We start from the raw sequence: 14014 nt of genomic DNA on the forward strand, positions 1-14014 counted from the left end.
GAGACTTTGCCAAATGCCTTAGGGAAGAGGTGAAAAAGATAAGAGGTTTTAGAACATGGGGAGCATTTCAAAAGCACAGATGCCAGGGAGCCACTAAAGATATTCTGGATTGGGACTCAGCATAATTTTTAAAACTTCCCTCATATGACCCCAACATGCAGTCAGAGTTGCGTAAGCTGCAAAGTTGCTAGAAATGCAATTTCTTGGGCAGAAATTTCCAAAGCAGAAATTCTGGGGCCAGGGCCGGTGGTATGAGGAGACAGCTCTTACAGACTTACAGGTGCCAAACTGTGCACATGTCTTCCAGCTTCACGTTTACTGACCTCTCTGTGGCACCTTCAGGTTAGCCATAGAGGGAAGGCTTACACCCTGGCATTAGCAAACACAGACGGTGCTATACTCAGGATGGACTGACTTACAGGTTTCTTTTTACTTTAACATGGTACAAAAGGGATATGAATTCAGTAGAAAGAAGTTGTACTTTGAATTTTGACTTTGAATCTTGCCTGTGCTAGCAATTATGTGAGGTCCTTCTCTCATAGGAAGCTGGGTAGTGACAGCAAACCACAGCTCCCAGTCAGCCACCTGATCACAAGGGAAGCCGCTGACACTCTACAGTACTCTGTGTTGCTAAGCCAGGATGTTCCATAGGTTAAGTGTATTCAATGAATTTTTTTACTAAAGATATTTTCAACTTATGATGGATGCATTGGTCTGCAACCCCACCTTATGTTGACACAGCATCACTATACAACTCAGAATGTTTCCCTCCCACACCTATCCACCTCTCCCCGAGGAGAATGTTGAACATTCAGCATCACTCAGGGCAGGGGCCCAGCAGCCTGTGCTCCGGCAAGCTCCCTAGGGGATTGTGATGCCGGCTCACATTTAAGAACCACAAGACTACAGCAACTAAGACATGAGTGATAGGAGGGACTTTCACCAAGTGTCCCGTTTGGTAAAAATGTAGTATAAAGCAGCCATCAGATCAACGGTAGTTCACAAGGCTGAAAGAAACCCACATACCCTGCAAAGAATGCAGGTAAGGAGAGCTGAAGTTGAGGGCTGACTCTCCTTCCTAATGCTGGAGTTCTTTCTTCCATCTACCCTCAAGAGATGTCTGGGGCTACTGTGAGAATGTGACCACTTCCATTTACCTGGGAGATGAGGGTGTCGCAAGCAGAAGATAAGCCATGTCCCACAGAAATGCCAGTGACATTGATTATCTAGAGACAAACCAGATAAGCCAGGCAGAGTTAAAAGGACAGGAAGGCCAATTCACTATCCCTGCCGTGCTCCTCCGTGCATTAACAAGCCAGTTTAATCACCTGCTCACCTTCACTGGGCCCACCTTGAAGGACATGCATGAGTTCTGAGAAGGACAAAAAATCTAGGCGAAAGGTTATCATGCAGCCTTCTTGCTTTTTTAATTTTTTTGCAGTCGAGCTCAGAGGGTCATGAACTGGTCTGGACACTGGTTTAGATCTAGACCTCCACCTTCCCATCCATGTCCAGACTAGGGTTCAGTGAGGCTGACAGGAATGGGTGTTGGGGAGCTTATTCCTCTTGCTGATGTCAGATTTTGAGTCCCCTTTTATGATTTCCTTCTCCCAGATATGGGACCGGAGCTCCAGTTCCATGGAATCGGAGCTCCACAGATTACAAATTACATGAAGTGGCCAACAGAATAACACCCCCTGAAAGATGGCCCCATTCTTTTTTTTTTTTTTGGTTTTTTTGAGACAGGGTCTTGCTATGTAGTTCAGGCTGGCCTTGAGCTCACTTTGTAGCCCAGGCTGGTCTTGAACTCGCAACAATCCGCCTGCCTCAGCCTCCCGAGTGCTGGGATTACAGGCGTGTGCCACCACGCCCGGCTAAGATGTCCCCATTCTAACCCCTAGAACCTGCGGCTCTGTGGTCACACAGCAAAAGAGAATTATCTAAGGCTGCAGTCCTGCGGCATCTTGACTTTAAACCCATTGAAGCCCAGTTCAGGCTTCACTGAGATAATTTTAAGGCACTCAGTTGTGCCGGTCTGTTATAGCAGCAAGAGGACACAAATACAGGCAGCTCTCACTGACCCACTAGAGAGCCTCATACATACCGCAATTGCGAGGGTAACGGCATCCAGTTCCAGCTTGCCCAGGTGGCCACAGAATACAGAGCTGATGAAACTGATCAGGAATATCATCAGCTGGGCCAGGAACTGGGAAGAGAGAGGACTAGGGGAGATAAGCGCCAACCACACAGTGCAGGGAGGCCCAGGGCCCTCCCCAGCCAACTCCAGTGGGAAGGAACGAAACTCCAGGTCTCAGGTAGCTACTGCAAACTTCCATGGACAAATGGCCAATTTCTGAGGGACTCCTTGAAACAGTAAACTGTTTATTTGCAACTACCAGGTCAGAACTCCATTTTTAATTTTTAAAAAAGATTTTAATTGGCACATAATAATTTACGTGCTTGTGGTATACAGTGTGGTATTTCAATCTAGTGTACCCTGTGTGATAATGAGAACGGGGTAAGTAGCATATCCATCACCTTCAACATGTATCCTTTCTTTGCATTGGGAACATTCAAAGTCTTCTTTATTGGGCTACTTTGGAACATGCAAATAATTGTTGTCAACTGTAGTTACCCTACTGTGCAAGAGAATATTAGAATATTAGAGAGTATTACTGGCAGGCTGAGGCTAGCAGATCTCAAGTTCAATCCCAGCCTAAGCAATTTAACAAGTTAGTGAGACCCTGTCTCAAAATTTAAAATTAAAAAAATGCTGGAATGTAGCGCAGTATGAAAGTCCTGAATATAACTCCCTGTACAACAAAAGTTATTCCCCCACTCAGTTGTACCCCTATACTCATCAAATAGGTTCTCTCCATCCCCACTCCAAAATCATATTTTTGAGAACTTCCTAGTCTTGGGTATGTCTTTCACTTTAACTTCTTACACCAAAGACCACATTATTTCTTCTGAAGTTTTCAGAGGCTGCACTCTTGGATAATCCCCTTGTCATCCCAGATTCCTAAAGAAGATTCTCCTGGAAAGAATCCAGCACTTTAACATCAAGAACTCACTCCAAAGCCAGGCGTGGTGGCACACACCTGTAATCCCGGCACTCGGGAGACTGAGGCAGGAAGGGGGATCATTGTAAGTTTGAGATCAGCCTGGGCTATAAAGTGAGCTCAAGGCCAGCCTAAAGTGCATACCAAGACCCTGTCTCAAAAAGACGGAAAAAAAAAAAAAGAACTCGCTCCAGCCACCAAAATATTCTACTGCTATGAGGGGGCAGGTGGGAATACCATCATCCAACTAGAAGGCCAGTGAGATCTAAGCACCCTGGGAAAATGCTACCAGTCTGTCCAGCACCTCTAGTTCTTTAGTTCTATGAAGGCTCAGATATGAGGGCAAACTCAGTTTCTGGAATACTGGGCCATTCCTTCCAGTGACTGCTGTGAATTATTGCACAATTAGACATCTGGCTTGTTTCTTGAGGTTAATTTAAGACCACCTTCTGCTCCCTCACCTGCTAGCCTCAGGCAGTCCAGTATCTTGCTCCAGTGGAGAAGAGGGACTGCTGGCCCAAGAGGGGATTCATCTGACCCCCACTGCTTAGGAGGAGAGAAGAGTTACCTAGCGATTGGTGGTGCCCGCCCCATGGGGCCCCTTTAAAAGCTGACGTGCCAGGATGGTGACTTGCTGCTGCTCCAGCTTCATGCTGCCTCTCATAGCCCACAAGGGAAATGGGCTCCTCGGTGCTGAGCTCAAACGTGCTTCCTTCTTAGGTGTCAGTGATACCGCACCTTGTGCTGGCCTCCACCTGACCCAGCATAGCCTGTCTGCCTGTGCTGCAGCCACCCCAAAATTGCCACAGCAGGTGCTGATAAGGGTTTGATTAGGTCCCCAAGCTGTGACAGAATAACTGCTTTCTCTCTTCCTCAGAATCCACATCTGAGTGAGTTTTCAGCTGTGGTGATGGACCCAGTCCTTCAAAAAATAGATTGGCTTGATACAGCAGTGGATGCCTACAATCCCAGTACTGAGGAGGCTGAGGTAGGAGGGTCCCAAGATTGAAGCCAGCCCAGGATAAACAGTAAGACCCTGTCTCGAAAGAAAACAAGGAATGATTAAAAAAAGGAATGGCCTGTCCCTAACTCTGTGTGTGCATATACGTGTGTGACGCGCATGCAAAAGTAGCAGACATATCTTTTTCGCATCAGTTCCCAACCCCAGACCCAGGCACCTCTCTCTCTGCTGCAGAAACCAAGCATGAGCCTATTTTCCAACAGAGCTTCCCACTAGTAAGCAGAAGCAATGTTTACTTAAGTGAACCTACGTAAAATGAGCAAGGGGTGAGAATGGAGGGGGAAGAGGTATAAATAAGAAAGGTTGGGTTTGAGAGTGTACACCAGTGGGAGGGTACTTGCCTAGCAAGCACAAGGCCCTGGGTTTGACCCCCAGCCATGCAAACAAATAGAAATTAATTTTTTAGAAAAAGTTGACCTGTTCAGCCTGATTTTGCAGAATCTAAAGCCAGAGACATTGGATCATCATAGGCATGTACCAGGACACAGTGCCATGACATAAGTGCTGTCACTTCTCTTACAAATAGTCTGTGGTTCATTCAGGGGCAATGCCATCTCTTCACAGTTCTGTCTCCCTCCAGGCCACATGTTTTTCATGGCTTCATGTGAAAACACGTTCAGCCTCCCCTACCATCGGGCCTTTGAAGTGTAGCCCACATTTTGCTTTCATAAGTCCTACTGCTGTGAATGTCTCTCTTGCTTGGGTGGGAATGGAGCATTTTCTTAGGGTGAGCGCCCAATCCAAGGGTGGGAACAGATAGATGTCCCTTATACTAAAGGCCAGGAAGGCAAGCTAAGTTCAGCTTATTTCTGTGAGCGGTACCTTCAGAGGCAATGCCAGGGCTGCCACTGCTTTCCTTGGGTTATGGGAAGGCAGGCAGCTGTGCACTCACTGCCTGTTACGGTTTATACCACGATGTCCCCACAAAGCCTCCTGCACTCAGAGGTGGGGTGTTTGAAAGGTGACTGGTTATGGAACACAACAGCTGACCTTCTGCTAGAAGGTGGGGTCAGGTCTACAGATGTAGGTCACTTAGGCAGGACCAGAAGGCTATATCTCCCTTCCTGGCTCCTCTCTTGACTCTGCTTCCTGGATGCCATGCAGTGAGCAGCTTTCCTCTGCCAGATCCTTCCACCACCCCTTCCTTCCTTGGAGTCAGCCAACTCCAGACTGAAATCAGGAGCCAAAGTAAATCTCTCCTCCTTTAAACTATGGGTGTCAGTATTGTGTCTCACCCATGAGGAATGTAACTCAGACCCTGCCCAACTTGGGCAGCCAAAGCCAGCCAGTCCCACCCCAGGCTCCGTCCCAAGAGAACAGGGCTCTGGAGGTTAAACTTACTAACTCTGCACAGATCCTGTTTCAAGTCTTCGGATGAACTCCTGACCACAGATCATGGTCTGTGCACACAGGGGCCACCTGGGGGGACCTGTGCCTTGGTCCATCTCAAGAGACAGATTTAAAATGATAAAGGATGGATAGAAAGCGACAAGGAGATGGATCTCCTGCAATAGGGAAAGGGTCCAAGGGAACAAGGGTGAGGGGTGAGGAGGGGAAGGGGAAATAAGAATAAAAATATGCCATGTGCAGGGACCTAATGATCACAATTAATGTAAACACGAGGCCATAACATGAGCTAAGGCAAATAACCTGAACAAGTATGAAAAAGAGGACAGAGGAGCCAGAGGCAGAGGGGGAGAGTGGAGGGAAGGGAAGGGGATTAAAGAGAGAAACAAGCTACAATAAGCACACGTAACCACTGCCCGAGATGACTGTAAACTGCATGAACTGCAAACATTAATAAAATTTTAAAATTATTAAAAACTAAAACTATCTTGAAAAACAGAGATAGATGTAAAAGGTCTGTTAGCCAAGGCATCTGCCTGTTCATACACGCTCTGTCCCCACCTCAGCGAAGGTTCCGGTGGTCCAGGGCTCGCTCCGAGAGTGCTCCAGACTCGGAACTCTGCTACCAGGAGGTGTGCCGCCGCGCCAGGGAACTCCCTGACAGGGCATGAGAAATGAAGACAAGGTGAATGGAGAGAAGGAAAACCATAATTTAAAATCTATACTTTTTTTTGGGTTTTTCTCTGGTACCGGGAACCGAACTCATGACCTTGCACTTGCCAGGCAGGCGCTTTTGCCGCTGAGCTAAATCCCCAGCCCCTAAAATCTGTACTTTTAAGAAGACTGCAACCTCAGGACACAAAGTTACCCAGAGCTGTCCATGTCTGTACTTTCTTGTTTATGCTTTTTTTCTTTTAGGTCCATCACGTCTAAACTTCCTCAAAGATACTTTAAATCCATAAACTAGCTTAATTGATAAGGTAAGGGGCAGAATTCTAATCTTAAAAATAGACTGGGCCCTTACCTCTCTCCTGTAAAATGTGAAAAGACTCATTATCTCACTACCTATGGATGGGCCATTGATTTTTCTTCTATAAACCAAACCCAAACTTTCTATAGATTCACAAATTCTACCATCAAAAACAGATAAATCTAATGTCCCTCTCTCTGAAAGGCACACACTCTGCCTCTCTGGATGTGTACTTTTAAAATTCTGCCTAATAAATCTCTATACCTTTCTACTGATGCAGCCTGAAAATCCGCTTTTTGGTCATGGACGTCAGCAAACTTGCAACCTGTCCTGCGGTGGAGTGAATCAATGTTTCCGATCTCTGATCTAGGGACCTCCTTGGACACTTTTTGGTGACATCGCCACTTCTGGCAAAGGTTTGTTTCCTATAATTGTCAAAGGCAGCTGTCAAACAGCAATGACCTGAAGTGGCCGTGCTCAGATGGAGCCAAACTGACAACAGAAACTAAGGCTGGGGCGTCGCTCAGTAGGAGAACATGCGCCCTGAGGCCCATCCCCAGCCCAGTCCCCAAACGGTCAGACTGACTATACTTCTGTCCCTTCTTTTTGTTATTTATGTATTCATTTTTTGAGACAGGGCCCTCAGGGTCGGCCTTGAACTCACTATGTAGCCCAGGCTGGCTTCAAATTTGCAGCAATCCTCCCGCCTCAACCTCTTGAGTGCTGGGGTTATAGGCATGAGCCATCATGCCTGGCTGTCTCTTCTTATGCAGGATTTTCTCTCTCTCTCTTTTTTTTTTTTTTACCCAGGCAGCAACATACAACCTGGTAGCAAGATAAACACTCTCACAGCACAGTCACTTATGAGAGCTGTTCTCCAGGCCACCTGCCTGCTCAGTTGCCCATGCAAGAGTGTGAAAACAGTCTCTGACCCCATCCCATGGGGACTTGGAAGTCCACTCTTAGCAGTAAAGGGTTGGTGTGGGAACGAACCTGAACAGCCATCTGGGACAGCTTCCTCTCTGTACACCAAGGAAGGTCCTGCCAAGTCACCTGACACAACTCAATCCATGCAGGACAATGACCTTTGGAGCACGAGTGTATCCCAAGCACTAGGACTGTGAGTGTGAGTTAACCAAGCACCATTGCTCCTTTCCTACCCTATGGGACCCTATGGAAAGAAAGATGAGGTTGCAACAAGTGCACATGTGTGCCGAAGCTAGAAGGGCACAGAGGGCAAGACACTGGTTCCAGGAGGCAGCAAAGTGGAGCTGAACCCTGACTGATGTTCTCAGGCAGAGGGGCAGATGGGATCAAGGTGGGCTGACCATGGACGGGGGCTGCCAGTGGAGGGCCACAGGAGGCAGTGTCACAGGACAAGCAGGAGGCACAGTGGGGGCCAAACCACTGAGGACTTTAAAGACCAAGGTCGGGGGTTTGTTCATTTGTCTTTTTCGCTACGCAGTTCAGGCTGGCCTTGAGCTCACTTTGTAGCCCAGGCTGGTTTCGAACTAGCAACAATCCTCCTGCCCCAGCCTCCCAAGTGCTGGGATGACAGGTGTGCCCCACCACGTCCAGCCAAGGTTGGGGTTTTGAGCAGGGATGTGACAGCTTAGGTGTGCATTCAAAATGGACTTTAGTGGTTTCATGTGATACATTTAGGGCAGCAAGAGCTGAAGAGGAGAGAGACTAGAAGCTGCTGGGAATTACCCAGAGTGGAGATGTGAAGAGGTAGAACCCTCTGAGGGATTTTCAGGGTGCTAAAACCAGAGGCTTTGGTGAGAATGGGCTGCAGGAAGGCTGGAGAGAAGGGAAAGAGGTCCCAGACCTCTCTGTCCAGTGGCACCCACTCTTTCACTCTCTGACCTGTCTGGAAAAGAAACCATCTTCTTCTATGTTTTCCTATCCTGTAGCCCGGATTCTCTCCTGTCCCGAGTGACCTTCCCCTGTCACAAACTACTTCCTGAGTTCGGTTCCCGGTACCGGAGAAAAACCAAAAAAAAAAAAAAAAAAAACAAACTACTTCCTGCTAAAGACTTCCCCAGGCCTGCAACAATTCAAACTGTCAGAGTGTGTGTGTGTGTACACGCATGCACATGTGCTGTGACTCCCATCTTGGGATGCAACCCCCAGCCTTCCCTGATTGTCAGCACTGTAGCCCTGGGAGGTTCTGGAACTCTTTCTGAACAACAGGCCAAGGCAGCCCTGACTTTCTTACATCAGCATGGGCCCATGAGGGATCTATCTTGGATGTTATTTTTCAGGATCTGACAATTCAGCCTGGTAGAAGATGCTAAAGAGGAAGAGAAAGTGAGGTGGGAATGTCTGAGGCAAAGTATTTGCACACTGCCCCTTACCTTCCCTCAAAAGTATCTGCTTTCCTGAAGCCTTCTGCAAGATAAAACAAAGAGAATTTTTTGATATGGAAAGCTGTTCATCCTACAATCTTTCCTTTACAATATGGATTATTCTGTTTTACAAGACCTCATTTAAACTGTACACATAGCATAATCAATAATCCCAGTACTGACAAGGCTGAGACAGGAGGGTGGGAAGTTTAACGCCAGCCTGGGCTACATAGTCAGACTCTGTCTCAAAAGAACAAAAAGAGGGGGTGGGGCTTCATTTAAGGCTCCCTGGGAGCCTTAAATCTTGGTAAATGTTAAGGCCTTTAATGGTCAGAGATAACACGATACTTGGGAAGTCCAGAAAGAAAGTGCTGAATGAGGGAAAATGGATGTGTAGAGAGGAGCACCAAATTAGCCCTCCTGTCTATCATATGATAGAGCTATACAGAAAAATACTGCACACTGAGCATTAGAAAAGAAGACAGTCTCCTCTTTCCCTGTGTCATTCAGGAATTAGGAAACACATAGGAGATGGGAATAGAGATGATGAGACCAAATGAGGCGCTGTGCATAATTTGTAAAAGACTAAGCCAGTGCCGAAGTCTCTGATCACACTTTTGCGGAGCATTCACAGGAACATGTATACCAAGGTCTGGAGGGAAATCACCAAATTATCTCCTGGTAGTGAGATTCAGAGGTTTTTATTCTTCTGTTAGTCCTGGTTTTCTTTCTTTTTCCTTCGATGAATATGTATTGCATTTGTAATAAGCACAACCAGACACATGTAAACATGCATGGTGCATACAATCAGAACGGGCAAGTGCCTCTCTTTAGCAGTCTAGGGTCTTTCCCAGGGAGGTCGCCCTCATCAAGGGACCAGGTCACCGGAAAGGCTGGGTTTCACAAAGCTGTCCCATTGTTGATCTTGTTGTTCAGTACTACTAAGGCAATACTGGCTTAATAAAACCCTTTCCAAAGCTCAGACTATTATCTTCATTTTATGGATGGACAAGCAGAGACCAAAAGAGACACAGAGCTGTTTCCTGACATACCTTGGGGAGATCACAGATGCTCCTTTGGAGCTGTCCTTCACTTGCCCTCCCTTCACACTTCCAACTGTCCCCACATAACTCTGCTGAAGAGAAGCCCCACCTGATGGATAATCTGTAAACTGCTGGATCATCCTTTACATGTACAGAACCCAGAACATCTGATAACCTTAGCAAGGAGCCTTAGTTTCCACTTCTTTAAATCAGTAACACAAAGCATGTAAAAAAAAAAAACTGCAGCTAGTCCCAGGAAATTGAGGTCCATTTCAATGTTCTGGAGAAGAAAAAAGGATTTCAAAGACTCCACTCAGCATGTAGCTCTCCTTCCCTGCTCCTCTACCTTTTGTGGCCCTGATGTCCCCCAACAAGGAGCTTTGGAGTGATGGCCCCTCTGACTCCTCAAAGTTTCTGAACCTTCTTGAACAAATATCCCTTCCTTCCAACTGTCAACTCCCAAATGCTAGCCTTTGAGCCCTGGTCACCTGGACTTTTAATCCCAGGATCAGAGTTGAAAGAGCCCCAGATCTTGAGATTCCAAAGCAACAGTTCTTTCCAGTCTGCTGAGAATCACAAATGCCTACGTCCTAGACACATTTCCACTCATGGCTTTGTGCCACACTGGATATCACCATATCCCAAGAACAGCAGTGTCACCAGCACTCCAGGAGAACACACCTGCCCGCCCTAGTCCGTGCAGGTGTAGAATGTCTGCTCCATGGCCAAAAAGGGTATCTTGCCTTAAACATACACTTGCTGCTTCTTGTCCAGTGAAGCGGCTCTCTTACCCCTGGGGCTTGAAAACCACCCAAACTGGCAAGAGAACGGGAGTAGGACTATATGTGTTGTGATTCTTGTGGTTAAAAAAAAAAAAAAAAAAAAAACTATTACTTTTTAAGGCTAAAAGAGGCCTTTTGTCTACTGATATAATAACCGCGCGCGCGCGCACACACACACACACACACACACACACACACACCCCACTTCAACCCCAAAACAACCGTATGTTGTTTTTTTTTTTTTTTTTTTTTTTTGGCTTTTTTTTTTCTAGTACCGGGAATCAAACTCATGACCTTGTGCTTGCCAGGGAGGCGCTATGCCACTGAGCTAAATCCCCAGCCCACAACCGTATTTTTAAAACTCGGTTTTTAAACACCATTATTGGCCGGGAGGGGAGTGTCGGGCGCAGAATGCCTCTGGCTTCCTCTGAAGAGCTTGACTCTAGATTCCAAATACTGGCGGAAATGTAAGCCCCATATGAGACAGTTCATCCTCTCCCGGCTTGTCCTAGCCTCAGGACAATTAGACACCCAACCACCCAGGCTTTGCAGCTAGTTTGCAAAGAAATCAAATTCCGAGCGTTAGTTGAAGTAACTTTTGCCTCGCTGGCTGGAATCGGCGTCCGCCTGGTGCCTTGGTGCCCAGGCCCCGGGTGCAGAGCGGTCTGCGGCCAAGGCTCGGAGCAGCCCGCCCGGCTCGGTCCCCACCTCCGCCAAGGCGCAGGCTGCGACACGAACCCCGAGCCCCGCGCTCCCAACCCGCCAGAACCAGCGGCGAGGCCGCCAGACTCACCGCGGGACCCGCCAGGGCGAGGAGCGCCAGCAGCTCCTCTCGGAAGCCGGACAGCAGTGGGCAGCGCAGCCCGCGGCGCTCGGAGGTGGCTGGGGGGCCCCGGGGCCCGGGCTCGGACTCCAAGGAAGCCTCCATACGCGGGCGCTGCGCTCCCGAGGCGCTCGGACGCGGCCGGCCGGCACAGGGCGCCCTCCAGGCCCCGCCCCGCCCCGCCCAGGCGCCCGGACCCCGCGCGTCCTGCGAGGGCCGGCTAGCTCCTGCGCGTGAGAAGCAAAATCTGAAAACGCTCCGGAAACTAACGGAAAGCAAAGCGGGGGGGCGTCTCCAAGTCTCTGCGCCAGGGCTCCAGCGGCCCTGCGCCTCCCCGAAGGTTTCAGGTTCTGAGGTGCTGCGAGTCCTGGAGTGCGAACCCGCGGGCGCCCAGCCAGGCGTCGGGGTTAGCAGCTTTGAGGATGTCTGCACTCAGGGGTCCCTTGGTACCCGCTTGGATTTTGCGCTTTCCCCGCAGCTGGTCCATTAAAGAACTTAGAATCTACTTGAAAGACCAAGCTCGCGTTCACGAAGTGGCACAGTGGCGGTTCCCAGAACTTCTCCGATGTTCATCCCTGAGCCTGTGGAGGAAGAAGCCGTAAGCATCAGGTAGACCGAGGTTTGAGAGACACCTGCCACCTTGGGGCTCGCGGACAACCTTCTCACGACCTCAGTGTCCCCGTCTGCAAACTCAAAATAATATCCACCCCGCCCTTTGTGCGTGAGGGGTCGCGTCAGTACCGTATGCGCTCAGCCTAGCCACGACCACTGCCTAACACGCGTTGGGTACAGGATCGAGGATGAGTTCTGTGATAACCAAAGAAACTGGAGTCTAACAATGGCTCGTGTAGGCAGGGCCCCTCTTCGGGTCTTGGTGGACCGTACTTCCAACACATGAATCCTTGGAGGATACAGTCAAACTTTCTCCAAATTCCAGCGTGGAGTGGCACACTTCCAAGGGAGGAAGAGGCCATAACCCAAGGAATACAGGTGCTTCTAGAATTTTTGTTGTTGTTGTTGAGACAGGGTCTCACTATGCTGTTCAGGCTGGCTTTGAACCCACTACAGAGCCCAGGGTGGCCTCAAGTTCCCGGCATTCTTTCTGCCTCAGCCTCCTGAGTCCTAGGATTGCAAGCATAGGCCACCGCGTCTGGCTATCTTCCAGAATCTTGAAGAGGAAAGAAAACAGATTTTCCCCTGAAGCTTCCAGCAGAAATGCAGCCCTGATGACATAAAATGTATTTCAGATTTCTGACCATTGAGATAATCAATGTGTATTGTGTTATGCCACTAAGTTTGTGATAATCTGTTATAGCATCAGCCTCTTAGTATTTATCATGAACAACCAAAACTGATTCAGAAGTGGAAAAAAATCACCCAAAACACACAAATCAACCCTGAATAGTCCCAGGTATTAGTCTATTTTCTATCACTACAAGAAAATGCTTGAGGCTGGGTACTTTATTAAAAAAAAAGAAAGAAGTATATTTAGCTCATAGTTCAGGAGATTCAAGAGCATGGTCCCACCATCTGCTTAGCTCTGGTGAGGGCCTTTCTGCTACATCACAACATGGGAGATGACACATGGTGGGAGAGCTCACACAGCAAGACCAGAAGCCATCTTTGATCATGTCTGCACATACCTTCACTATGCAAGGTAGCATATCCATAGGTTCCAAGGAAAAGATATCTTTGGAATGGATACCTTTGGGGAGCCATTATTCTATATCTCATACTCACCACCTTCTCAACACGTGTCCAACTTTCCTACTTTGTTTGTTTGTTGTGTGTTTGTTTTGTTTTCCTTGTGGTGCTAGGGATTGAATCCAGGACCTCACCCACACTATGCAAGCACTCTACTATAATCTATACTCTCGCCTCTCTGTATTTCTTATCCTGATCAACTTTTCATTTTATAGCGGACACTTTCTCAAGTAGGACATACAGTGCATACTTTCTGAAAAGTCCAATGCTCCTTGAATTTTATTTTTATTTATTGTCAGTAGATACAGCAGCTAATTCCACAATATTCTTTTCACACCTAACAACTGACTTTATCTAGTCTGATAATCTCATTTTACTTGTCAGGGACCCATACAGGAATAGACAAGCATGACTCAGTGTTAGCCATGAAACATGAGTGAAAGTCTGATGGCATTTCTGGGGAAGGTTTGCTTGTTCCTAAGAAAGAACTGGAGCAAGAAGAGGCCTGCATTTTCCCCCTTGCATGTCACAATATGTGAATGCTATAGGTAGAAGTGCTACAGCTGTCATACAGTGCAAAGACAAGACCAATACTTGAAAGGACAAAATCAAGAGAACTAGGGGCAAGAGGGTTTTTTAAATCTACACACACAGAAAAAAGAACCAATTTTTTTCAGTTTTACCAGCTTTACCCAGAGATCATAAAACATACACCAGTTTGTTGGCCTACAGATATCAAAGGGCTGCTGTTCACTCAGGGAGAGAGAACACTTTCCTTACTGAGTGATTTGAGCCCACACTGATATACAAACAATATAAACAAAGCTCAAGGTCCTGGGGCATATCAGTATCCCCCCCACACACACAAACAAAAATCCCTAACAACCAAAATTCCTGCTGTCAGCTATTGGGCA

The 14014-nt window shown here is 47.7% G+C and overlaps 1 protein-coding gene across 5 annotated transcripts in view; it reads right to left on the reverse strand.

The window, feature by feature from the left end:
* LOC102027057 (multidrug and toxin extrusion protein 1) overlaps positions 1–11610 on the reverse strand; it is a 44196-nt gene extending 32586 nt beyond the window's left edge. The window contains exons 1-5 of one of the 5 annotated variants that reach the window (XM_005399264.2): positions 11367–11454; positions 8758–8791; positions 5992–6087; positions 2105–2206; positions 1158–1226 (exon numbers count right to left, since the gene is read on the reverse strand). In XM_005399264.2, coding sequence (XP_005399321.1) covers positions 1158–1226; positions 2105–2191 — 156 coding nt within the window. In that variant the 5' untranslated portion in view covers positions 2192–2206; positions 5992–6087; positions 8758–8791; positions 11367–11454. Of the gene's footprint in view, positions 1–1157; positions 1227–2104; positions 2207–5991; positions 6088–8757; positions 8792–11366 lie in introns of all 5 variants that reach the window. The other 4 variants (XM_005399261.2, XM_013522188.1, XM_013522186.1 and 1 more) reach the window with 4 other exon arrangements.
* Positions 11611–14014: the final 2404 nt, after the last annotated feature.

This window comes from Chinchilla lanigera, unplaced genomic scaffold (assembly GCF_000276665.1).
Source record: "Chinchilla lanigera isolate Chin_1 unplaced genomic scaffold, ChiLan1.0 scaffold00066, whole genome shotgun sequence".
In the NCBI taxonomy this organism is placed as follows: domain Eukaryota; kingdom Metazoa; phylum Chordata; class Mammalia; order Rodentia; family Chinchillidae; genus Chinchilla; species Chinchilla lanigera.